Below are 24,189 nucleotides of genomic sequence, written 5' to 3'. Positions count from 1 at the left end.
AAATATGATCTGCACTACGCGATATCCACTTGCCAGCCGGTGACGCTTTACCGGAGGACGATGGGGCTGTATAGAAAAACCTGACTAACTTGGAGGGAATTATAGGTTGAGTTCGAAATTTATGCAGAGAACAGTAATCCTCGGCGGAACTCACGTTTGCGGGCAGAACTTGCAATTTGAGTAATTGGTGGTGTTTCCAACTTTATGTTGTGTTTCGCCCCAAAATAAACTGCGGGTGGTCTAGTTGTGAGGCCGCGTGCCCGCTAACCTAACACCTCCCACTGTGATTTATAATTTATATTTTTTTTCCACATGAAAAAAGTCCGCAGTGAGGACGATGGACAGGAAAACCAGGCCTACAAAGCTCTGTTGACGCTGCTGGATGACGGCGAGACACTTGTTCACAAACTGCCCAAACAGCGGGCGGTGGAGATCCAGTCCAAGGGCAATATTGAAGGTGCAAGCGATAACGAAGAGGAGGAAGAGAGCGATGATGAGATCCAAGTCGAAGACGATAACGAGGGAGACTGCAAGGACCCGTTTGAGTGGCACTTTGCCTCTGCTGATCTGGAAAATGTCGACACCCCCACAAAATGGAAGTCTGTTAAGCGCCAATTAGTCGAGCTAGGGTCTCGATCAGTGCTGCAGCTGCCCGATCCTGCTATTGACTTGGGCCAAGTGCCAAAAGTATCAGGCATTGGCAGCCTCAAGCTGAAATACCGTATTATAAAACCGTTTGAGCAAGTAAACCCCGAACTTAGCTCTCTCCAAACCGAGTTGGCTGGACCGCTGTTTGGGTATCAGGACATTTTCGTTTCGAATCGGACCTGGGAGAATGCACAACAGATCCAGAATCTGTACGTTTTGCACGCAATGAATCATATTTTGAAAACAAGAGACCGTATTTTGAAAAACAACAACAGACTGTCTGCGGACACCAATCTCGAACCTAAGGATCAGGGATACACTCGCCCCAAAGTGCTTTTCCTTGTTCCCACGCGTAACTCGGCCGTCAAGCTTGTTGAGACAATTATTGCAGTTTCTGGACTGTCGCAAATCGAAAGCAAGAAACGATTTATGGGTGCCTTCAACGAAAAGACCGAGCCTGCGGGCAACAAACCCGAAGACTTTCAACAGCTGTTTGCTGGCAACACTAATGATCTGTTCTGCCTGGGTATCAAGTTCACAAGACAGGCTGTGAAGCTGTACTCTAGCTTTTACTCGAGTGACATCATTGTAGCCAGTCCTTTAGGACTGCGTATGATCATCGGAAACGAGGGAGACAAAAAGCGAGAGTTTGACTTTTTGAGTTCGATCGAGCTGATGGTTGTGGACCAACTTGATGCTATTCAGATGCAGTCATGGGAGAATCTCACCCATATTTTCCGCCACGCTAATCTTATGCCCAAAGAATCACACGGTTGCGACTTTAGTCGTATTCGGCCCTGGTACCTCGATCAGAAGGCCAAGCTGCTCCGCCAAACAGTTTTGGTGTCCGCATACACAACACCAGAAATGTCGAATCTAATGTCAAAACAGTGCCTCAATATCGGGGGCAAGCTGCGCTGCCGTCTCGAATACCACGGAAGCATGGCAACCATTGGTGCTCGCATCCGCCAGGTGTACCACCGCCTACCCCCCGTAAGTTTCGATCGGGAGGCTAATGAGCGATTCGATTATTTCACCAACGTCTTGCTTCCCGGCTTACTTCGTGGAGCTTCCCATGACGGTACCCTAGTGTTTATTCCCTCTTACCTCGACTTTGTACGGGTCAGAAATTATATGGAAAAGCACAACCACAGCTTTGTCGTTTTGAGCGAGTACACTTCTCAGTCACAAGTCTCAAGAGGCCGTACGTACTTTGCTGATGGTCGCAGTAAAATCATGTTGTATTCACAGCGTCTGCATCACTTCCGCCGGTACAATATCAAGGGCTGTAAAAACATCGTGTTCTACGGGCTCCCGGACAACCCCAAGTTCTACCAAGAGATTGTGCGCTTCCTTGCTCGTACGAGCATCGAAAAGGGCATCGATCCGGACCTGCTACGCGTCCAGGTTGCTTATTCTAAATGGGATAGTCTGAAACTAGAACGCATTGTGGGCAGCAACCGGGTTGGCCCCCTGGTCGAAGGACTGAACGATATGTACGAATTTTTCTAAATGTAAAATAAATAATTCCAAAAACCGTTTCACTTGGAGACGATCGATACAGCCATAAGCACACAGCAGATCGCCACGTACGGGCTCAGTCTCTCGCCTATACGGGCAGCTTTCCAGGTGATCCCCAAGATGCCGTCTTTCTTCCGGTCCACAAAGCGAGGAATCAGTGCGCGGAGGTATGTCGCCGTGCAGACAAGCAGCAAAATCACCAAAAGCAGCGACTGGAAATTGAAGATCGCAGACATGTCAGGATGACTAACCGGGAAAGAGGCATGAAGAATAATTAAAATGCTAAACATAAGTCGTAAATAGAGGTTTCGTCGCTTGGTCTGAGTTTTTGGTGGGTCATTTGCAATGCATTGGCAAGCGACTCGGTCATTAGGGGCAGATCGTTGGCAATGTCCAGAACTAGGCTGACGAAAACATCGAATTCCTGCACCGACCACTGGTGCCGAAACGCTCGCGTGACGCGGTATATAAGGTCGCGCGACGGATTGCTGTGGTTGGCAAGCTCTTTGAGCATGCCGCACAGCTTTGCAAAGTCACCCATTTCCAGGTACTTGTTTGCAAATGCCAGCAGAAGACGTTCGTCAGGCACCAGGCTTACCATCTGGGTGACCTGCGAGTCGGAGTTCGAAAGCTGCCGTGTGCGGTCTATCATCCACAGGAGCATCGACAGCTGATTAGGGTTGGTGTCCACAACGTGCGTGTTCGGGCTGTTACGCAGTAATTGATGAAGAAAGTTCTCTGCGGCCGCAATGTAGCCGCTCTGCAACAGGCCTTGCATCATGATGTACAGGGTGGAGATATCAATAATGAATCCTTGGTCACAGAATTCGCGGAAAAGGGCCTTCAGCTCCACTGGCCGATTACGGGCCCGCCGCATCAGACAGTGGAACGTGAGTCGATCGGGTTTGAGGCCGTGCGACTTGATTTGGTCGAGGGCGAAACTCTGCAACTCTGCCGAATTGGAATTTACTCCAGCATTCAGCAAAACATTCAAAACCCGCAGATCGCCACTACCAAAGTGTGCTCGCCAACTGGAGAATTTGTCTCTCAATTGTTTTTCTGAGTGGGAATTTTTCGACATTAACAGAAGAGCCTCTGCTCGCTCAAATGAAGAAAACTCGTACGATACACGCTCCAGAGACTCGAATACCGCCATGTATGCCTTGGAATCGTTCTTTTGTCTGGCAAATGCCATCATGTCCCGCAAATGGGCTCGATAAACGTATCGCGCAGTCGGCTGGGGTAAATCGGCCATGGCCTCGAGCACTTTGGGCAGCTTGATTGGCTTTCTATACAGCTCAAACAAGAACGCGTTGTACTGTTTAGCCGGACACCATAGTTTTGTGTCCTCTTCGGATTGAACAGGCACAGACGGGCCATAGTACTCGGTTTGAAGCCGATTAAGGATTGTTCTGAATGTCCGCCGGGAATTGGGCTGTGATCTGAGATCAAAATGGGCCGCCAGGTTCGCCTGGTTCTCTTTGACAACAGTTTCCAAAATTTCTTGATATTCCTCTTTTAAATTGAGCTTCTTCCGTCCAGCGGGCGGCGTCCATAACCGTCCAGCGGTGTATCCCGAAAACCTCGCCGGGTCTGGGGGTTTCCATCTCGTTTTGGCCCTACTGCTCCAAAAGTATTGTCGGAGCATGGAAATAAATAATTTTTTATTGGGTTGCTGCGAAATTAGTCCGGAAACAGCACAGTATTTTTTTTTCAGATCTCCCCAAGCACTCCTAAAGATTTGCTGACAAACTCACAGACGGTTTTTCTAACGATTTACTGAAATTTCAAAATGAAGTTGCAGACCGGAGCGACTCAGGTTGCACTGCGTACTTCACAGCTGATGCGTGCAGGATCCAACATTCGCGGTGGCAGGACTGCTGTTTCCGAGCCCGCATGGTACAAAGTTGTCTTGGCCAACCCGCCGACACACCAGCTCTTGCCCAAGCTGCGCAAGCTCAAGGAGTACGTTGAGGTTGCTCGGGCCCAGCCAGAAGTGAACACCCGTACTGGTATGTACACTACGCGAATCAAGGCCAAATTCAACACCCGTGCTGGTCACCTGTACAAGCTGTCCAAGATTGAGTATCCCGAGGACAAGATCCGTCGCCTGTTTTACACAAACCACCCTTGGGAGATGGCTCGCCCGCGGAACATGATCGAGAACAGCGGCCGGTCTGTGGCAGACTGCGACTGGTCTAATATGCGTCAGCCCACTCTCCGTCTCAGCGGTGAGAACGTTGTCCAGCGCACCCTTTGGTTGGCTTCGCAGCCTGCGTACATGAAAGAGCACGGCAAGGACTGGTACGAGGCCTACAAACAGGCCCGTCTCGAGTTCTACCGTCTGCGTATTGATGAGAATGCCAAACAGCAGGTCGCGGCCGAGGAGGCTATCATGAACGGTGCTGTCTTTGGTCCTTCAAGCATCGAGCACGGTGTTGCCGTTGAGCAAAAGGTTATTGACAAGTACATTGATATTGCCAAGAAGGCCACCGAGCTCAAAGCCCAGCGTAGAGCGGGAGCCCAGACCGAAGCTGAAGAGCCCTCCTCTGCATAGAAAGGACAAAAAAGCAAAGTTGTATATATTTACATAGATTCAATTGTGAATCAATAATAAGGAGCCCATCCCTCATACAGCAGCGCCAAGTTCTCCAGTGAAGAGGCTTGTTGGATCAGCTGGCGCACCGTCGCTTCACTACTCAACCGCCCAGAGAGCTTTTTGCGCACGCCTCGAAGTGCCCTCTCTGCCTCGTCCGATTCGGGTTTTTCGGGCTGCTTGATGCTGGTTGCTTTGGAGACGAACGTGCCGTCTTGTACTGCTTTGCCTCTGATCGGTGAGAGACACCATTGGTAGAGTGGATCATACAGCAGCACATCGAGAACGGTGAAAATATCATCCTGCTGTTCTCGAAGCAAATCCATGGTGATTTCTGCACATCTCGAAAAAATGCCATGGTATCCGGTAGAACCAAAGCCATCAATAATCTCACGCGACAACCGAAACGGAACCGTCTCTGGAATACGCAGTGCCTTACCTTGGTCGAACGCAATGCCCAGGTCAATGTGCACGACCTCACCAGTGGAAATATCGAGAAGAATGTTGCTGCAATGTCTGTCTCCCAAGCCAAGAATATGACCGACTATCGAACTAGCAGCTGCGGAGCGAGAATAGACAGTTCTAGCTTTGAACCAAGCTTCAGCGTGCCTGAACTGACGGAAAAAAAAGATACGCAACACAGGTTTGATGTTGTTACATATTTCCCGGAAGGTCGCAATCCGCTTCTCTCTGCCCTCCGGATATGCTTCAGCCATTAGTTCACGGGCTCGTTTTGCTGTGCACTGTTTGTCGTCGTGTTCGCGATGCAGGGGCTCTAAAATATCAATCAAACTTTTCGTGTTATTCACAAACTCAATCACGCCTGATTTTGGGCTCAGAGAAACTATGTTGTAGGTTCGGACGGCTAACTGCCGCTTTTGAGCCTCTCGATCTTTGGCAAAGAAATTGTTTGTCTGTCCAAACACTTGCTCCATGATTGCGTCTTGACGAAGATCATCTTTCGAATCTTTGAACAGCATTGTATTTCGTTCTCCCCAGGAGTCAGTGGCATGAACAATTTTTGGAGCACTAATGCCGCTAGCAATGGTGATTTTAGTTTCCAGAGACTGGAAGACGGGGACATCCCTGTAGCTGCAATCAGCACGAACCGCCAATGTGCGTGTGGGAATCGGCACTCCGATACTGGGGAGAGTTTCCCTCCACCATCTGCCTTGTTTGTTTTTCAACCGCCGGAAAGAAAATGAAGACCGCTCCTCGACTGGTACCTTTTCCGCACCTAGAGCAATAGCTTGTGTACAAAACGACCGAATCGAAAGTGTCAAATCAGCCAGAGCCTCTTCTTTACTTAAAAGTTGCCAGAATTTCGTACCAGCATTCGATCGTGCCACTGCACGGGCATCTGTTTGCGTGACTTGAGTCAACGCTTGCATGTACCATATTGTATGGAAAGGATGGTCCAAAGTGACAGCCCTAAGAAGCTTCCAGAGTACTTTTTGAAACGACGGCGGATCTTCGCCCATACATGAAGTCAGCTGGTTCAACCAGGGAATCCAGTTGAGAGTAGGCACAGTTACAAAACCTTGCTCAATGATGTCGTTGATTTCGCTAGTATTTGTGTTTGCTAGCCAAAGGGCAACTATCCGAGACGAATCGTTGTAATTATACTGACTTCCAACTGACAGGCTTTCAAGGTACATCTTGAGCGCTTGGGTTACAAGGCGAAGCCGCTTTTGCATTAACCGCTGATAATCACGATACTCTGATTCGAGTAAAGCTCTACCACGACTGTATTTTGCTTCCAAAAACGATTTCTCGGCTGGCTGCGCTCTTCGAAGTTGCTCTTTTAGGCTCTTCTGCTTAGCATCACTGTTTGTTACCACTCGCTTCGCTTCTTTAATTTCTTTGATGAACAAAGGATCCTGATAGCTACCGTCACAAAATTTCGCAAACGTGTGATATACAAATTCCTGTGTAGGTGGTTTGGTGCCATCAAGACTGTTCATAGCTGGTTTCAGAAACTCTTCTTGAATCGTCGATTCTGTCTCACTGCGCGATTCTGAAGCCCATTTGGCCAGAGTGCACAGAACCTCACATCGATCAAAGAGTGGCTCATGATCTGAGAGCACTAAAGCGTTGCTTTGTGAAGCTTTCCGAAGCATAAATATAGAGTCTGTCTGATTTCCGAGCTGCCAACTGATTTGAGCCGAGGCAATCAGTGAGGAGACTTGAATATGGTCACTCATGAGAGTGTTGTCCTGCGATGACTTTGCTAGGTTTTCTAACTTGAGTGCATACGCAACTGATCTCATGACATCGCCATCTTTCAGTAGAGTCATAAAAGAACAGGATAACTCACGAGCGAGTTCGCACTTGCCTATCCGAGACAATAAAAACTCACGGCCAAGTCGTGAATGCTCAGTTGTCGCTGCCAAAGAATTATACTTGATAATTTCTTTTAGCGACAGAAGTGGTTTTAGGTCCTGCTTCTCGCGTGCAATACAAAAGGCATTGACCAAGGCAGGTTCAAAAACGAGTTCTTGGTTTTTGAATAGTGCAAAAAGCAGTCCTGTTTCAGTATTAGCTCGAGCTGGAGCTGGAAGCTCCCACATTTGATGCTTAAAGGCACTATCGTAGCTGTAAAGATCGGGTTTGTGTATCGTTTCTGCCATCCGCAACATACCAACGTTGCAAAAAGAGTGATAAAGAGAGCGTGTTCCCGACATGCTTTGGTCAGAATGATCCATACCTACCTCGAAACGACTGAGGCTCAGTTGAAGCTCACGCCAGGGATTTAAAGAAGCAGCAACTGTGTCCAGGTCCGTAGACAGCTGGAGTCCATGACTGATATCAGGATCGTCAATACCTTTGAAAATATCAGCCAGTATCGCTCTGTCACATTGCTTATTTTGGTCAAAGAGCAGCTCAGCAAATAACAAGGCTTCAATATCCATATTCAGATCATGTGCATACAAAACGAGAGACTTGAGCTCTTCGAATGGAATAGGCTGCTCCAAATGGGCTCGCCGATAGCTGTTCACGATCACCTTGCGCACTTTAGGAAAAGCGCTTATCATTTCTTTCAGACAATTCATGAGTGATGATGCAGTGCTATTGGAACCATTCGCAATCAGACTTTGGTATAGAAACGGAATGATCTCTTCAGCCAACTGAGGAAGGAAATAGTGGGCAACGTTGAGTGGTACATCAGAGTGAGCGTCGAAAACAGACGCAAGCTGATGTTCAAGAATATTTTTGATACTGGCGACAGGAAATTTGGGCTTTGGGTAGCCATTTGGAAGTAGCTTTCGATAAAACGGGTAAAGCTGGCGGGCAGCTGGAATATCACGCAAATACGGGATGAACCATCTGAAGACAGAGTATCCACGCTTCTGCAAATGAGAATAAATAACATATACAGTCGCAAGCTGGGGGTTGTCAGGAAGGACATCTTTAGAAAGTGGCGAAAAGTCCTGTGTAACGTTCACCAAGAAATTGGCACACCATGCCGACCAGCCCTCCGTGTTCTTATCCAAAGCTCTTGTCCACTCCAGCAAGTTAGAAGACAGAATCTGGCTTCGCCTTGTGTCTTCTACTTTGGGGATCTTTGAGACTTCGCAGTGCTCTGCTTGATCAAGTAATGCGGCATACATTGGAGCCTCAAGCTCCAAAGAAGGGAAGTCTCCATCTAGAAGCGACAGAACTTGGCTCGGAGAAGGTGAATACAAAAAGTCGAAAACAAAACGTGCTTCTGTTTGGAAAAATGCCGAGAACTTGAGCTTTAAGGACTCACGGAGGGGGGTGCTCAAGGAGCATGCAAGCTCACTAGCCAGAACGGCATCAAGATCACCAGCAACAAGACTGATCAGATGTTCTAGTATCGGCAACAACAACGGATGCTGGAAAGAAACGGCACTCCTAAGAAACGACTTGAGTACAGTTGAGCATCGCTCAGAAGCAGAATAGGCCAGCCAGCACCTTCTAATGGCAATGTACACTCTGGCTGGGGTCGCGTATAATGCAACTGTTTTTAATGTCTCCTCGATTATCCACTCAAGAGCTTCCGGGGCCAGTGGGGGTAGCACTGGAAGCTTATTGAATTTTGAATTGTCTTGCGAAGGCAAAGGAAAGAGCTCCCAATCGTCTGCCGAGATACGCACCAAAGGTAAAATCTTCAAATAAATAAGGGGAGCCCAGCTCTCCAAATCCAAGTCATCTCTTTTATGTTTCCCACTGAATCCCGTGCGCGGTGATTGAACCATTTCCGAAGCTCGCACAATTGCATCTTCATAGTCCGCGGATACGCCTTGTGGTAAAAACGGCAATGGAACCATTTGAAAGACCTGTGATGGATCTGCATTGAATAGATCAAAAGGGAAATTCCAGTTGTTGTGATTGCGAACCCATATTTCGAAAACATCGGTGCCTACAAAATACAGCAGCGCCCTGGCTGGCTGCTGAAAGTGCGTTGCAAGAGCTTTTATCGCACCAATTAGTTCATTTGAGGCACAAAATTCAATGATAACGGCCAAGTCACCACCTTTATCAGCACAGGCTACAACTATAGTGTCAATAGTTGCGCTACTTCGGTTCAAAGCGCTCGACAAAAACTTGATAAGGATCTCATTGTCCATTGACAGTGTCTGAGGAAAAACAATATATTTTGTTAGCTGCAACGCAATGTCTTCACAAGAGCCCTCAAGTATTTCAAATACCCATTCTGGATTAGCCGTAGCAAGAGCAGCCGCTGGTAACCTCAGTCGGCTCAAACATGATTGATTGACAACCACACTTTGCACAAACGCACCAAGCTCAGCTGAAAGCTTTGAATGAAAGGAAAGATCGCGAACTGTGGTTAAAGTCAGTATTACCCACTGAAGGGCCTTTCTACCCCTTTGATATTCGTAGGAGGCAAAGACAGACTTTGCTATAAAGTTGAGAGTGGCACTGGGGTCGTCAGTCGAGGTTGTGTAAAGAAAATTCGACAGAGAAAGTGTCTCCTGGGCCAGTCTTTGACGAGATTTATGAACCAACTCATCAAAGTTGTCCTCATGCGGCCATTTCGTGGCCATTGATCCTATCAACTCTGCGTGAACGAACGATTTAGCAGAGTGCGCGTATAAAATTAAATTTTCCATATCGTTTTTGAACCTTGGGGTGCTAAAGTACTCATACTGTGCCGTCGTCAAATTTTTCGAATTGCAGAGTGCAAGCCACATCAGCAGCTTTTCATTTGACGGTGTGACAGAGGTGACTAGAGTAGAGTCAACATGAAGCTTTTCCCCAAAATAACTGACAGGTTTGACAGAGTCTGGTTTTCGAAAACTTTCAAAGTCTCTGCACATTTCGGATATCTTGCCGCTGTACAAGGAACTTTGGGATGTTTGATCGACAGCCGAGATCAACTCTAAACTGAAGCTTGGTATATTAGGACTTGCAAGCCACAAGCACAATTGAGTACTAAACCATTTGTCCAAATCCTTCAAACCATTTTGAAATTTCTCATCCACGATCTTCAGCTCTTTGAAGGTGCGGTAGAGAAACAAGCTACCGGAGGAGAGGGGACTGGAGTGCAGCTGACGGGCTAACACATTTAGCAGCTGAAGAATATTGATCTCGACTGGATCGAGCACAATCAGTTTGCGGATGCACAGCGCCAGACAATATGCAGCGGAAGAACTGCACACGGGGTCGCTCAGTTTCTGAGACGCAGCCCATCCCACTTTTGAGCAATCGGTGAAAGAGAGGTTGTGTAGGCCGCCGGCTGAAATCAACATGAATACCCAAAAGCATTCCAAGTGTTGCAAGTCGAGAGCCAATAAATAAAGCACATCATTCGAAGTCAACTGGGAGTCAATGAAACACAGTGCCTGCAAAAGGATTTGATTCAGGGGGAAGTTTTCATCAATTAACTGCAGAACTGACTTTTCGGAAGGTGTGGTGAACGAGCTGGATAGCAAATGTGATAGACTCTTTGCTGCTAAAAAAGGCGCCAGGGGTGCAAATGAGCGTGCACGAAACCATTTTGTGCCCATCCAGCTTGATTCAGATGGTGAGAACTCAATGTCGGTTTCGGGGATTTTCAAACTATCCATATTCATAATTAACTTGGAGATGATATTCTGGGGAACGTTGGGATCATCGAGGCTGGCACAGAAGGCAAAGGCCTCGACTTTCAGCTCTTGGCTTCTGAATGGGCCAATCTCGATAATACTCAGGCCCAATTCTCTTGAATAAGTAGCAACTGATGTGTTTTCGTGGCTGGAAAACAAATAAATAAGCCCCACGCATCCCAGCATGTAAGGGTGTGCCGAGGTTTCCTCACCTAGATAGCGGAAACTGGCGATGGTATCGAGGATTTCAGAAAGAATTGAGACATCAACAGCTTCGAATGATTTCAGAAGTACGTGTATGCAGCGAAACACCTTGGTGGATAGCTTAAAATAGAATCTTTGCGAAGAGTCCGGCAAGCCTCTGTGCAGTCTACAGAGAAACGAGCATAGCGCGGACCATTCATTGATTGCTAAATGGTCCAAATGGGATCTTTTGTCGACAATTCCATTAACAAACCGCAAATAACCTGATGATTTGGACAAGTCGCGGATTTTGAACGCGGTGCTGCTGGAAAGGCGCGAGATCACTCTTCGCACAGTCTTTATGCGGACGGCCGGGTTCTCGAACAAACGGCGCACTAGCCCGTCGATCTCGGACTTTGAGCTCTCGAGCTTGTCGAACAACTCATCAGCGAACGCTGCAGCTTCGGCGTCGGTGCTGATTTCTTCCACCGACCTTTGCAGGCTCATAAATAATGTAATTGGGTAATTAAGTTACAAAATGCTCTAGAGATGCAAAATAATTAAGGCTTTAGCGGAGGGGTTTTGCGGATAATTTCAAAGAGATAGACCACGTCACGGTGGAATTGCTCGTACTCGGGGAAATCTCTGATTTCGACCACGTCGAAGTTCTTTTTGATGCGTTTGAAAAAGTGCTTGTCGGCTTTGCGTCGTTTCTTGTAGGCCATCAGAACACGAGTGCCATCGTTGGTTAGATCCAGCAATGTTTTTTCCAAAAGCGGGAAGGCAAACTCGAGATAGACACAGTCGGCGGCTAAAATGAGGTCGGCGCCCTTTGCGTACTCCGGCAACTCTTCACCCCAGTTCAAAACCCGTGCCTTGACCCTTTGTTGTTGGTTGTTCAACACAATGTTTTCCTCCATGAGATGCATCAGGTTTTCTTGGTCGGTGATGTAGAGCTCGAAATCAGCCTCCGGGTGCCCCACGGCGACGGCCAGACCGGCCAATCCCGTGCCACTTCCAAGCTCAATGATTTTTCGGTACGGAATCTCAGCCTGTCTAATTAGATAGCGGCTCAAGAGCTCGCCAGCAGGCCAAAGACGACCGCCGCAGCCCGCAGCCCCGCCGTCTTGATGAACCTTAAGAGGCTCTTTCAAAAGACCGTCAAAGGTCAGGTCCTGGATACCCCGATCCGAAACATCGTTTATGGGCACAAACCCCCAGTCGAGATCCATTATGGGAAGGCTGACAAAAGGAGTGAAAAATCTGGGAAATCTAGAGAAAAGAGTTTTTGGTTTTTAGAAAGCTATCAAGGAGCAATATTTAAATGCACACATTATTTAAACGACGACACCGGCGTTGGAGGCAATACGGGGCCAGAGATCGGCGCACTCCTTGGCGACGGGGCCGGTAATAGCAGAACCCTTCATCTCACCCTTGGGGTTGACAATGACGCCAGCGTTGTCCTCAAAGTAGAGGAAAACACCGTCCTTCCGGCGCCAGGGCTTGGACTGACGGAGGACAACGGCAGGCATGACCTTCTTACGGAGCTCGGGCTTACCCTTCTTGACGGTGGCCATGACCATATCGCCAACGGCGGCGGCGGGGAGACGGTTGAGACGAGCACCAGCGCCCTTAACGGCAATAACGTAGAGGTTGCGGGCACCGCTGTTGTCGGCGCAGTTCATGACGGCGCCAACAGGCAGAGCCAGGGTGACGCGGAACTTGGAACCGGCTTGCTGCTTGGAAGACATTAGTACAGTGAACCATCGTCGCGCTGCCAGGGTTTAGAGTCGCTTGGGAGTCACAGCCCTAAGCCCTAGAGACTTGCGGCAGCCGTCAGGGTGTTGGGTAGGGGTATATCGTATGGCGGCTGCGCCGGTGTTCAAGCGTCAAAGGGCCCAATAATAAACGCCTGAGCAGCCGCGTTGTTGAGAGACGTGGTAGTCGCATTGAGCTCAACACACCCCACGACGAGTCTGCTTCTAGCGGCAGGATCAGCGGCAGTGCCGACTGAGCACCAACCACAAGCTCAGAACAAGAAGGAAATTCGTGACTATGGACGCTGGATTTTATCCGCTTTATATATTACTTTTAACCGCATCGAACAGTGAATTGGTCGAACGGCTACAGCTTCACCCTTAGTGGTGGTGAGCGTCGGGCTTGGCGGTCATATACTCGTAGGCGTTAAACAGAGCAAATGCTACAAGAGCAGTGCCAAAGCCAGGAAGACTGCCACGGAAACGATTCATGCGGGTAAAAGGGCCCTGATAGCGCCACGCCTCTCTGCGGTTAGTCCTGTTCTCATTGCGACAAGGGCAAGCGGGTGAAAGCGGCTGCGGCAAGCGAATATTGCTCACTCAGGCACCACTGCAGCCTCCTCCGTTTCCATACCTGCTCTTTGCTCGCTTCCTCTTCTTTGGTTACTTACTGACGAGCCCATGGGTCCTTAAAGTTAGCCATTGTCAAGTTACTAAGGTCGAGCGCTGACTGGCTGATTAGTGAGTTGGCTCGGGGATGCCTGAAATAAATAGATATGTGCATATGGAAAACAATACGAACTAGAGAGGCCAACTAGACCGGCAATTATACAACATCATCACTTTCGTTCGATTCAATTACCGCAAGCGGCACGTACGACTGCGGGCTCTGGACGCTGGGGTAGTAGTGGAAATAGGTAAAGTATGCCACGGTGAATCCAAAGCACGAGCCCAGCAGCACGTCGAACCAATGATGTCTGTAATCTGCGATCCGCGAGACAGCAACGTAAAGCGCAACAACAAGAGGGAACCCGCCAATTAGGATCTTGTAAACACTGGCACCACTGCGCCATAGCCCGAACTGGCCGCTGGTCCAGAGACTGAGGAAGCCCAAGCCACAGAACGAATTCGAGGAGTGACCAGAGGGAGTCGAGCGGAATCCGTCGCTCAGAACCGACTTCTTTGTGTTTGTGCAGACCTCGACCGATACATACTCGTGCAGAGGAGTGCCAGTGGCCGGCATGCATCGAGAAATGAGGTCCGGGCGGGTGTTTCCGATCCACAGCTTTACCAGACCGGTGATGAACAGATTCACAACCATTGCCATGACGAAAGCCATCACGGCAATGAGGATATGTTGCACAGTGTGCTTGCGTCTCCACGAGAGGAGAACAATTGCAACCATTGGCAGAATACCGGCAATGACGACCAGAGCCAGGTTAGGCACCCGCTCGTGTTCGGTCATTGGGAACTGGATCGACGGGTCGTCCAGCCGGAAAAGCCGGTGGTTTCCTTTCAAAATGAACTCGACCGGAACACACAGTACTCCGAGACCGCCTATTGTGAGCGCATCAAGCAGAAAGTTCCCCTTAATCAGGAGAATAACGTCCTTGAGATCGTTGAACATATCGAAAACGCTAAACATCCCTCGAATCAAGCTAGCGACCTTCAATGTGTGCACTGGCAGATTACAATGCTTTCTCCCGTTTTGGCCTTCGTCTTGAGAGAGTCCTGACGTAAGCATCTCCAAATACCCCCTCGGGCCCGCCGCCAGTACCATGAGCAGCAGGTTTTCAGTTCTGGTTACGACTGATAATCATGTTGGATACATGGAGAATGATGCAGTGCGTGGGGATGATGCCGCGACGACTTTTCGAGAGGTAATGGAAATTGCCCGAGACCGGCAAGTGGATTTTGTCATTCAAGCAGGTGATCTTTTCCATATCAACAAGCCTACAAAAAGGTCAATGTACCACGTTATCAAAACTTTGCGGGAGACCTGTCTAGGGGACAAACCTGTGCCGTTCCAGGTGCTGCACCACGGGCCACTAGCCCTAGAGGGCGACGAGAGCCTCAACCATGTGAACTTTGCTGATCCTAATTACAACGTGGCAATTCCAGTGTTTGCAATTAGCGGGAATCACGATGATTCCGGCGGCGTTGGCATGCTGTCTCCGCTCGATGTACTGAGCGCGTCAGGGTTGATCAACCATTTTGGACGAGTCACTGATAATGACGAGATAACTCTGGAGCCGATCTTGATGCAAAAGGGCTCGACTAAAATCGCATTATACGGTTTGGCCAATGTCCGAGATGAGCGGCTGTTCAGAACGTTCCGAGCGGGCAATGTGCGATTCCTCCGTCCTGAGGTTGAACCTGATACATGGTTCAGCATTTTACTAGTCCATCAGAACCGTGCAGCACACTCGCGCACCAATTACCTGCCCGAGAGGTTCCTTCCTACGTTTATAGATCTTGTCATCTGGGGCCATGAGCACGACTGTCTCATTCATCCCCAAACCAACCCATTGACTGGGTTCAAAGTTATGCAGCCTGGATCAAGTGTAGCCACGAGCATGTCTGAAGGCGAGGCCGAGCCCAAAAAGGTTGCTATTCTCACAGTTGTTGACAAGGAAATGGATGTCGAGACAATTACTTTGAAAACCGTCCGTCCCATGCTCATTGACACTGTTGTGCTGGCGACAGATACAAATATTCGCCCGTCGCGTGATTCCAGACAAGAAGTTACCCGTTGGTTAGTTGAAAAAGTCGACGGGTGCATTGAGCAGGCTACCTCGCTTTGGAGAGAGGCCAATGGCCCAGACTCTGAACCGCCGCTACCGCTGGTACGCTTGCGAGTTGACTATTCCGGTGGCTATGATGTGGAGAATCCTACTCGAATTTCAAATCGATTTGTTGGGAAAGTCGCTAATCCCAACGATGTGATCCAATATACCAACAAGAAATCACGACCGGCGGAAAAGTCAGAAACTCCCTCATTGATTCCGGAAGCGCCTGCAGAGGAAAAAATCCAATTGAAAGAACTAGTACACCAATTTCTGGCCCAACAACAGATGGAGCTTTTACCTGAAAAGGGGATGGAATACGCAATCTCCCAATTCATCGACAAAGATGAAAAACAGGCGTTCAAGGCACTTGTCGATAAGACCCTTATCAAAAGGGTTGAAGATTTGATTGGTCCTATTCAAGAGCAGTCAATCTCCCCTCATCCCAGGAAACCCACCAGGGAAATTAGATCCGTTCTGTCGACTCCAACAGTCACCGCAGAAGATGACGCCAATGCGCGAGCTAGAACAGCTAGGCACAAGGCTCAATTAGAAATTTCCGACGATTCAGACGCTATGTTTGTTGATTCGGAAGATGATGAGCCCGCACCTCGCAAACCTGCCAAAAAGACTGCCCCTGCTAGGTCTGTCCGGAAAGCCCCTGTCCGCAAAGCGGCAGCAAAGTCAAAACCAGTCGAAAGTACTTCTTTGCAGGATCTCGATTCAGATGATGGCTTCTGATTGCTTCATAGTCCTTGCCTCCCCGCGTTTATTTATATTGTAAATTTCATTTATCAGCTGAATAATTTCCTAATGTCGAATGCCTTAAAGGCAGGCCGTTTAACCCGACAACTAAAGCCGCAAGAGGTAGTACAGTCGCTGTTAACGGAGTCGAAACGACATAGAAATAAAATCAATGATTCGTTTTGGGCCAAGGTACGCCAGATCGCGACCAAACAACCCGGCACGTCGCATCCGGATCAATTATTGATTGAACTGTTTGAGGCTGCGTCAAAGCACTCGCAAACTATATTTATTGGCAGCCACTTGCTACAAAACAATGTCAGACTGCCCGAAAAGCAAGAATCCCTATTTATACTGGCTTTGGCCCAAAAAGACCCCGACCAAGCAATCCGACTATGGCAGACGAGAAAAGTCTCGTCAGAGTATACTAATTTCTGGAAAAACGTCGGAGTCCAGCTTTATTGTGCTCTAGGAAAGCTGAGTATTGCTGAAACCATTGCACAATCTGCAGAATTGACCGCCAAAAGTATTTATTTTCTGCTCAAAGCATATTCCGTCTCGGGTGGGCCGAGGCTTGAGTACTGGACACAGGTTTTAGCAGAACGAGGATCAAAATCCGATCTAAACCAAGCAGCATGTGTGCTGTTAAGGCGTGGTCAAATCAGAGCTCTCACTCCGTTGGTTTCCAAGTTGGAGGGCGACCTTGGGCAGCGAACCGTCACCAGCATTCTTGGATCCACAAATAATCGGGTCGCTGCAGCTACTGCATTGTCCATCAAACCCGAAATTGTATCTGACAGACGCTTTGTAAAGTCTTGGATGCAATCTTTAGATCCTGATCTGGTTACTCAGATCGCGCCGCTATTTCAGAACTCTATCTGGGCAAAGAATGAGCTCATTGAGTCTTATCTGAAAAAAGATCAACTCGATTCGGCTTTGAAACTTTTCCAAGAGATGATAAAACATGGGCCCCGTCCCACAATGGCAACAATTCACCGGTTTGTTTCATACGGGATCTATCGAAAGGATACGCGATTGGTAGATGAGATGATCGCCAATTTGCAGAACTTAGCAACACAGACCACTGATTATAGCAGAACAATGCAACTGGTTGTCAGGTATCTCTCCTTCAAAAGACAGTACAGGAGTTTGCTAGTTCTGCTTAAAACCATTCACATGTCCAAGCTGCAGCACTCGAATTTTGTTGCCATATGGAAGGCGTTGTATGCATGCGCTAGATCTGACCCTTTCATTTTGCAATCAGATTTTGATCTGCAGCATTTTTTTGTTGATATGATCCAGCGGCCGAACTTTCGAGTTGACAAACAAGTGTTCCAGCTGGCAACACGGACCTTTTTGCGGATCAAAGACGTCCATTCCGCTGCGTTTGCAGTAAGGTACATGTCTGAAATAGGCAATTTACCGATCGATGATGAGTTTGTCCGCGGCCTGCGTGAACTGTCAAAAACGGCAAGTCCTAGCCACAATTGGAAAGGACTAGTGGAGCAAATGTGCATACAATATCGAGCCAGATTTGAGACTATTTGTTCAGACATCTCTTCAACCCTACCAGGTGCATTTTCTCCATGAAGATTTTTGCTTTTACGCTGATCACTTTGGCCATTGCCATGAGCTTTGAAAACACATACCGCCGTATGAACAAACTGCCTGGCACAGTTGCCTTTAACCAGCTCCCGGGGCTTGCGTCCACTGTAAACTACAATCGTGACGGCGTGTTTCTGAATATTCGTGCTCTCAACTACAGCGGAACTAATGGTCAACCCGGAGGCAGCGCGGTATACCGAGAGATCTGTGATTGTTTAAAAGATAGCCAAGGAGACATCAAAGACTACCGCTTGCGTTGTGCCAAACTCTACGACAAAAAGGGCGAGATACGTGTCGCATACGGTACAGACGAGCACGAGACGCAAACTGAGCAGCTCTGTTGGCGGCCCGAAGAGCATCTTGGCATGCTCGTATGCTCGTGCGATTCATTGAATCGACTTTACATATGAAATAAATAAACTACTTGATAAGGCTACTCTTCTTTTTCTTAACCCGGCCACTGGGCAAGGCAATTGGCGTTGATTCTTTGGTTGTTTTAGGCTTTGATTTAAGGCCCTGGGCTATTTGACGTTCTAGTTCAGCCTCTTTGGAATTGGCCTTTTCCTTGACCTTTTTCAGCCATTGTGAATCTGTCGCACTCAGGGCATGAAAGGCGTTTCGCTGCTGATAGCGTAATTGGAACTCTTCGTCTTGTTTTGTCCGGTTCTCTGCCAGAACTTCGTGCAGCGGCTTTGAAGCGGCTGGTTCGGGAGCCTCATTCAGCTCGCATATCAATTGGCGGACCCGTCGGACCCTCTCCATGCTTACAGAGAAGATGAATATGGAGGGCGGAAAAGCAACGAGAACTAGCCTTTGGCAGTCATACAGTAGCAGAGACGCTACAGTTTACGGAAGAAAGATAGAGACAGTATGCCTATTTAATGAAAAAATCACGCTATATTACCAGTTTAAGAGCGCTTGCGGACAATACCAGTAACACCACCACGACGACCGGTGGTCTTGGTGTGCTGGCCACGGACACGGTAGCCCCAGTAGTGACGCAGACCCTTGTGCAGACGCATACGCTTCATACGCTCAATATCGTCACGCAGCTTGGTATCAAGGTGGTTGACGAGCAAGTGAGAGTCCTTACCATCGGTGAAATCACGCTGTCTGTTCAGGAACCAGCCAGGGATCTTGTATTGGCCAGGGTTCTGGATGATGGTGATAATACGCTCGAGCTCCTCAACGGTAAGCTCACCAGCGCGCTTAGCCATGTCGACATCGGCCTTCTTGCAGACCAAGTTGGCGTAACGGGCACCAACACCACGGATAGTGGTAAGGGCGTACATGATCTTGGTGTTACCATCGACGTTAGTCGACAGCAGACGCAAAATGTGCTGGAAATTGCCTTTCTCAGTAACCACGAGGGACATGCTGCTTGATGGATTCCTTGTCGGCGTGAGAGTTGGGTAATGAAAAGTGCGTGGGACCCGTCGTTAGGGCGGTGCCCTAACTGCCCAAAACAAACCCGCCACATCCTCATATAATCAGAATCTATCTGCTGACAAATAGGCCCTACCATGCGAATACTCGAGGGCCCTCAGCCGCTGTTAACAAACGTCGAGGTTTTGGAGCACATTACAGAGGTCAAGCGCACTGCTGCGAGCGAAAACCTTCAGACCATCATCGTAGAGCTGCAGGCGTACCTTCGCGAACGCCCTGCAGGCAATGTCGGGAATCCTCAAAAAATCGAAAACATAGCGAAATTTGTCGCTGCCATTAAGCAAGAAAACCTCGAATTCGAAAAGGCAGAGATCCTGGAGATCTTTAACTCCGCACCCTCGAGTTTAGCCGTCTTGTTCTGCTTGATCGAAGAAGCCGATATGCGCTTCACCGAAGACCAACTAAACAAAGTGCTTGATCTAAGTGCAGAGTATCTAGGAGCAGAGCCTGTTCCTGGCGAATAGACTATAGGTATATATTTATTCCATTCCGGGCATTCCACCGGGCATTCCACCGGGCATTCCACCGGGCATACCAGCAGGCATACCAGCAGGCATACCGCCGGGGCCGCCTTCAGCACCGCCATCCTTACGACGGGCAGAGACAATGTCGTCGACGCGGAGCAGCAAGCAAGCGCTCTCGATAGCAGTCTTCAGAGTCTGGGCCTTTACTGCCTCAGGCTCCCAGACGCCAAAGCTGTCCATATCAACGATCTTGCCCGTGTCGCCATCAATGCCGTAGTGGGTCAGGCCCTCGGCATGCTTCGCCCGCAGAGAAGTGACTGACTTGAGCGGGTTTCCACCGCAGTTTTGCACAAGAACGCGTGGAATAACCTCCAAAGCGTCTGCAACTGCGCGGTAGGGGTACTGGTCGGCGCCCTCGATTTCTTTCGCCTTGGAAGCGAGACGAACACTAACTGCCATCTCTGTGGCACCTCCACCGGGAGACAGACTGGGCTCGAACATAACATTACGAGCAACGGCCATTGCGTCCTGCAGGTTACGATCAACCTCGTTCAGAATATCCTTGGAGGGGCCCCGCAGCAGAATAGTGCAAGCGCCAGGGTCTTTGCACTCTGTAATGAACGAATAATACTCGTCACCAATTAAATCGACCTTGAACAGACCGCAACGTAACCCGATATCGGACTCCTTAATGTCTTCAACCCGGTTGACAATTGTCGCGCCAGTGCACCGGGCAATGCGGTTATTGTCTGTCTTGCGCACTCGGCGAAGAGCAGTAATGTTGTGCTTGAGCAGGTAGTGCTGAGCGAGATCTGAAACGCCCTTTTCGGTAAGAACGAGGTCAGGCTTGAAGGAAGCAATTCGCTCACACATTTGTTTGATTTGCTCCTCCTCGATTTGCAGAATGCGAGCCCACTCGTCTTCACCGGTAATCTCAATGTTCGTCTGCGATTCGCCCTTCTTGTACTCAAGCGGACAGTCGAGAAGAAGAATACGAGGGTTTTCAATGCGCCGGCGCATCTTGGGGTGCGTGATATCCTTGTTCAGAATGACACCAGCAAGCACCTCGGATTTCTCAATATCGTCACCAGCGATCTTCTCTACACGCACATAACGCTTGATATCAATTTCCTTACGCACGCCGTCATCACGCATCACCGTGCGAACAGCATCAAGCGCCAGCTTGCACATATGACGGCTCCAGCGGGCAACGTACTTTGTTCCAATCGAGGAAGCAACAATCTTGAGCACCACCTCCTCGTCATTTGGGTCCACCTGGCGTGAGACCTCATGGATAACCTCCAAAGCATCCTTCAAGGCCTGTTTGAGTGCCCGAATAAGAATAACAGGGTGGATGTTGCGCTCAAGGTAGGGCACAGTTTGTGCCAGAATCTCGCCCGCAAGAATGATTACACTGGTCGTGCCATCGCCCACCTCTTCGTCCTGAGCACGGCTTAGTTCAATCATGGACTTTGCAGCCGGGTGGGTTACCTGAATCTCCCGCAAAATGGCGTGGCCGTCGTTGGTGAGCACGATTCCGCCTACTGGATCAAGCAGCATTTTGAGCATCGCTTTAGGGCCCAAACATGTACGAATAATATCGGCGACCGCTTTAGCGGCAGTCACGTTCGAGATCTGAGCCTTTCTTCCGGTCTCGCGTTCGGCGCCGGTATTCAAAAACACCACGGGAGCTTGCATGGAAAGTTGATGATGCTGACTTGCCACAACAGTAATATAGATCTGGGGCTTATCGAGTCGGGTTCAATGGGGGCAGCAGGCGGGTATTTGCAAGGGATAATAAAGGATTTATAGAGTTGCAATAGAAACTTCGGCCCCCCCAAAAAAAAAGAGAAAAGAATTGGGATACAAAAAAAGTTTGCGTCAGCCCGGAATCGAACCGGGGGCGCATCGATGGCAACGACGCATTTTACCACTAAACCACTGACGCTTCTAGTAGGAGCTTTCATAGTTGCCCCTAATAGGAGGTGAAAGTCTATAAATGCGTGCGGCGTAGAAAGGCGAAATGTTCCAACAAAACATTAAATATGGTTAAAATGAATGATAAAATCACGATTGGAGCGTATGTAGGGCCGCTAGTAGCTACTCACAATTGAGTGAGAAATAGACCTGCATTAAACTTAATACCCCTCCAAAAATTTTTGATTTTTCATGCGCCTAAATTAGCATGTGATGCGGTATTTTTCAGGCAAGGTGGATGCGACGAATATGAACTTGAAAATGTACAAAGCTATTTAATTATGCAGAGTTCTGCACAGTAGAGATCAGATCATCGATAATTTGAGGATTGCTCAAAGTCGAAAGCTCGCCAAGTTGATCAGTCTCGCCGGAAACGATCTTGCGCAGAATACGACGCATGATCTTGCCTGAACGAGTTTTAGGGAGGTCACCGACAACAAAAACCTTTTTGGGAGCTGCAAAAGGACCAATATCCTTACGAACGACCTGAATGGCTTCGCGAGACATGTCAGAGACGGTGTGCTCGCCAGCAGCGATCTTATCCTTGAGCCAGCCTTCGAGAACAACAAAGGCAACAATGGCCTGGCCAGTGAGCTCATCCTCAATTCCCACAACAGCACTCTCAACAATCATAGGCTCATTGTCAAGCTTGCCTTCAAGGAAAGAAGCCTCAATTTCGGCAGTGGACAGACGGTGACCAGAAACATTAACGACATCATCCATACGACCAGCGACGAAAATGAAATTCTCGTGATCCATAGCAGCACCATCACCAGTGAAGAAGTGACCAGGGAACGGACGCAGGTAAGTGTCTTGGTAACGAGGATAATCGCCCCAAATAGTGCGCGCCATGGACGGCCATGGGTTGGCGATGGCCAGAACACCCTCAGCCGGCCGCTCGTCGACCTCCACACCAGTGGTAGGGTTGATCAAAACCGGCTTGATGCCAAAGAATGGGTAGCCACAGGAGCCAGGCTTCATCGGGGTGACACCAGGGAAAGAGGTACCCAGGATGCTGCCCGACTCGGTGAGCCAGTAAGTGTCGCAAATGGTGCAACGGCCGCGGCCGACGTTATGGAAATACCATTCCCAGACCTCCTCAGCGATGGGTTCACCGACCGAACCAAGAGTACGCAAAGATTTCAAAGAGTACTTTTCGATTTCCTCGTGTCCGTACTTGCGGAGCAAACGAAGGGCGGTGGGCGCAACGTAGAACTGTGTGACCTGATGCTTGTCCACGATATCCCAGTAGCGGGTGTGAGTAGGATATACTGGTGTAGATTCGAAAATGACTGTTGTAACACCATTAATTAGGGGGCCGTAAACGGCGTAGGTGTGACCGGTGATCCAACCGACATCGCCCGCAGTGAACATGATGTCGCCTGGAGTTAGGCCAAAGACGTGTTTGGCAGTCAAAGCAGCACCAAGCAAGTAACCAGCAGTAGAGTGCTGCATGCCCTTGGGTTTGCCAGTAGAGCCGGAAGTGTAGAGCAAGAACAAGGGGTGCTCTGAATCGACTGGGACGGCCGGGCAGTAGGGCTTGAATTTTCCGGCCTCGCCGTACTTGATATCGCGGCCCGGGATCAACCCACCCTTGCCAGTGCGCTCGACGACAACTACAGTCTGAACGTCAGGGCAACTCTCGAGGGCGTCGTCCACGATCTTTTTCGCCTCAATGACCTTGCCTGCGCGCAGGCCCTGGTCGATAGTGATGACGACTCTGGAGTCTGCGTCGAGAATGCGATCGCGCAAAGCACCAGGAGAAAACCCAGCAAACACGCACGAGTGAATTGCTCCAATGCGCGCCACTGCCAGCATAGAGATCACCGCCTCGGGCACCATGGGCAGGTAGATGGTGACCACGTCGCCCTTCTTGACGCCCCGGCTGATCAACAGCTGAGCGAGCTGGCAGACCTTTTTCAAAAGCTCACCATAGGTAAGGGTGTAGCCCTCGCCAGGCTCGTCGGCCTCGTAGATGATAGCGATGCGGTTGGGGTCAGCGAGCGCATGACGGTCGACGCAATTGACAGCGGCGTTCAGCTGGCCGTTGAGGAACCAGGCCGGAGAGTCGACGAAATTGGCTGATTTGTGCAGGACCTGGTCGAAATCGCGGTTCCACACGAGCAGATTGCGGGCCTGCTCGCCAAAAAACTTGTCGGGGTTCTCCACAGACTCCTTCCACATGGCCTTGTAGGTTTCAAGATCACGCACATGGCCATGGCCGTCCGCAGGCAGAGAGTTGGCAGGAGCGTCCACAGACCTCACGTCCAGCAATTTCTGGTTGTCCAATGGCATACTAAATTCACGTGAAAACTGAGAAAAAGTGGCTGCGAATTGGGGATGATGATCTGATTGTTAAGACAAAGGAATAATGCTCTTTACCCCCCACGA

The 24,189-nt window shown here is 49.2% G+C and overlaps 14 protein-coding genes across 14 annotated transcripts; 5 read left to right on the top strand and 9 right to left on the bottom strand.

Annotated features, from left to right (window-relative positions):
* Window positions 1-312: 312 nt before the first annotated feature.
* On the top strand, window positions 313-2,160 carry B9G98_01703 (U3 small nucleolar RNA-associated protein 25; the record flags this gene model as incomplete). Its single annotated transcript, XM_024808261.1, has 1 exon — window positions 313-2,160. One exon carries the CDS (start codon window positions 313-315, stop codon window positions 2,158-2,160), a length of 1,848 nt encoding a protein of 615 aa, XP_024664029.1.
* Window positions 2,161-2,443: 283 nt separating this feature from the next.
* Window positions 2,444-3,817, bottom strand: B9G98_01702 (hypothetical protein; the record flags this gene model as incomplete). The annotated part of the gene is made up of 1 exon (XM_024808260.1): window positions 2,444-3,817. The coding sequence occupies one exon, from the start codon at window positions 3,815-3,817 to the stop codon at window positions 2,444-2,446; it is 1,374 nt and encodes a 457-aa protein (XP_024664028.1).
* A 144-nt stretch (window positions 3,818-3,961) lies between these two features.
* B9G98_01701 (37S ribosomal protein S25, mitochondrial) lies at window positions 3,962-4,726 on the top strand (the record flags this gene model as incomplete). The annotated part of the gene is made up of 1 exon (XM_024808259.1): window positions 3,962-4,726. The coding sequence occupies one exon, from the start codon at window positions 3,962-3,964 to the stop codon at window positions 4,724-4,726; it is 765 nt and encodes a 254-aa protein (XP_024664027.1).
* A 50-nt stretch (window positions 4,727-4,776) lies between these two features.
* On the bottom strand, window positions 4,777-11,526 carry B9G98_01700 (Serine/threonine-protein kinase TEL1; the record flags this gene model as incomplete). Its single annotated transcript, XM_024808258.1, has 1 exon — window positions 4,777-11,526. The coding sequence occupies one exon, from the start codon at window positions 11,524-11,526 to the stop codon at window positions 4,777-4,779; it is 6,750 nt and encodes a 2,249-aa protein (XP_024664026.1).
* Window positions 11,527-11,579: 53 nt separating this feature from the next.
* B9G98_01699 (Protein-lysine N-methyltransferase EFM6) lies at window positions 11,580-12,251 on the bottom strand (the record flags this gene model as incomplete). The annotated part of the gene is made up of 1 exon (XM_024808257.1): window positions 11,580-12,251. The coding sequence occupies one exon, from the start codon at window positions 12,249-12,251 to the stop codon at window positions 11,580-11,582; it is 672 nt and encodes a 223-aa protein (XP_024664025.1).
* Window positions 12,252-12,356: 105 nt separating this feature from the next.
* On the bottom strand, window positions 12,357-12,770 carry B9G98_01698 (60S ribosomal protein L23-B; the record flags this gene model as incomplete). Its single annotated transcript, XM_024808256.1, has 1 exon — window positions 12,357-12,770. One exon carries the CDS (start codon window positions 12,768-12,770, stop codon window positions 12,357-12,359), a length of 414 nt encoding a protein of 137 aa, XP_024664024.1.
* An 832-nt stretch (window positions 12,771-13,602) lies between these two features.
* Window positions 13,603-14,520, bottom strand: B9G98_01697 (Diacylglycerol pyrophosphate phosphatase 1; the record flags this gene model as incomplete). The annotated part of the gene is made up of 1 exon (XM_024808255.1): window positions 13,603-14,520. One exon carries the CDS (start codon window positions 14,518-14,520, stop codon window positions 13,603-13,605), a length of 918 nt encoding a protein of 305 aa, XP_024664023.1.
* Window positions 14,521-14,554: 34 nt separating this feature from the next.
* On the top strand, window positions 14,555-16,303 carry B9G98_01696 (DNA repair protein rad32; the record flags this gene model as incomplete). Its single annotated transcript, XM_024808254.1, has 1 exon — window positions 14,555-16,303. One exon carries the CDS (start codon window positions 14,555-14,557, stop codon window positions 16,301-16,303), a length of 1,749 nt encoding a protein of 582 aa, XP_024664022.1.
* A 72-nt stretch (window positions 16,304-16,375) lies between these two features.
* B9G98_01695 (hypothetical protein) lies at window positions 16,376-18,321 on the top strand (the record flags this gene model as incomplete). Its single annotated transcript, XM_024808253.1, has 2 exons — window positions 16,376-17,817; window positions 17,859-18,321. The coding sequence occupies 2 exons, from the start codon at window positions 16,376-16,378 to the stop codon at window positions 18,319-18,321; spliced, it is 1,905 nt and encodes a 634-aa protein (XP_024664021.1).
* Window positions 18,322-18,331: 10 nt separating this feature from the next.
* On the bottom strand, window positions 18,332-18,673 carry B9G98_01694 (hypothetical protein; the record flags this gene model as incomplete). The annotated part of the gene is made up of 1 exon (XM_024808252.1): window positions 18,332-18,673. One exon carries the CDS (start codon window positions 18,671-18,673, stop codon window positions 18,332-18,334), a length of 342 nt encoding a protein of 113 aa, XP_024664020.1.
* Window positions 18,674-18,819: 146 nt separating this feature from the next.
* Window positions 18,820-19,287, bottom strand: B9G98_01693 (40S ribosomal protein S18-B; the record flags this gene model as incomplete). Its single annotated transcript, XM_024808251.1, has 1 exon — window positions 18,820-19,287. The coding sequence occupies one exon, from the start codon at window positions 19,285-19,287 to the stop codon at window positions 18,820-18,822; it is 468 nt and encodes a 155-aa protein (XP_024664019.1).
* A 147-nt stretch (window positions 19,288-19,434) lies between these two features.
* Window positions 19,435-19,821, top strand: B9G98_01692 (DNA-directed RNA polymerase III subunit rpc9; the record flags this gene model as incomplete). Its single annotated transcript, XM_024808250.1, has 1 exon — window positions 19,435-19,821. One exon carries the CDS (start codon window positions 19,435-19,437, stop codon window positions 19,819-19,821), a length of 387 nt encoding a protein of 128 aa, XP_024664018.1.
* Window positions 19,822-19,836: 15 nt separating this feature from the next.
* Window positions 19,837-21,519, bottom strand: B9G98_01691 (T-complex protein 1 subunit gamma; the record flags this gene model as incomplete). The annotated part of the gene is made up of 1 exon (XM_024808249.1): window positions 19,837-21,519. One exon carries the CDS (start codon window positions 21,517-21,519, stop codon window positions 19,837-19,839), a length of 1,683 nt encoding a protein of 560 aa, XP_024664017.1.
* Window positions 21,520-22,077: 558 nt separating this feature from the next.
* Window positions 22,078-24,093, bottom strand: B9G98_01690 (Acetyl-coenzyme A synthetase 1; the record flags this gene model as incomplete). The annotated part of the gene is made up of 1 exon (XM_024808248.1): window positions 22,078-24,093. One exon carries the CDS (start codon window positions 24,091-24,093, stop codon window positions 22,078-22,080), a length of 2,016 nt encoding a protein of 671 aa, XP_024664016.1.
* Between the last annotated feature and the right edge of the window lie 96 nt (window positions 24,094-24,189).

This window comes from Wickerhamiella sorbophila (assembly GCF_002251995.1).
Source record: "Wickerhamiella sorbophila strain DS02 chromosome Unknown contig1, whole genome shotgun sequence".
NCBI lineage: Eukaryota > Fungi > Ascomycota > Dipodascomycetes > Dipodascales > Trichomonascaceae > Wickerhamiella > Wickerhamiella sorbophila.
Note: the sequence above shows the minus strand (reverse complement) of the source record. Positions and strands in the feature narration are given on the sequence as shown.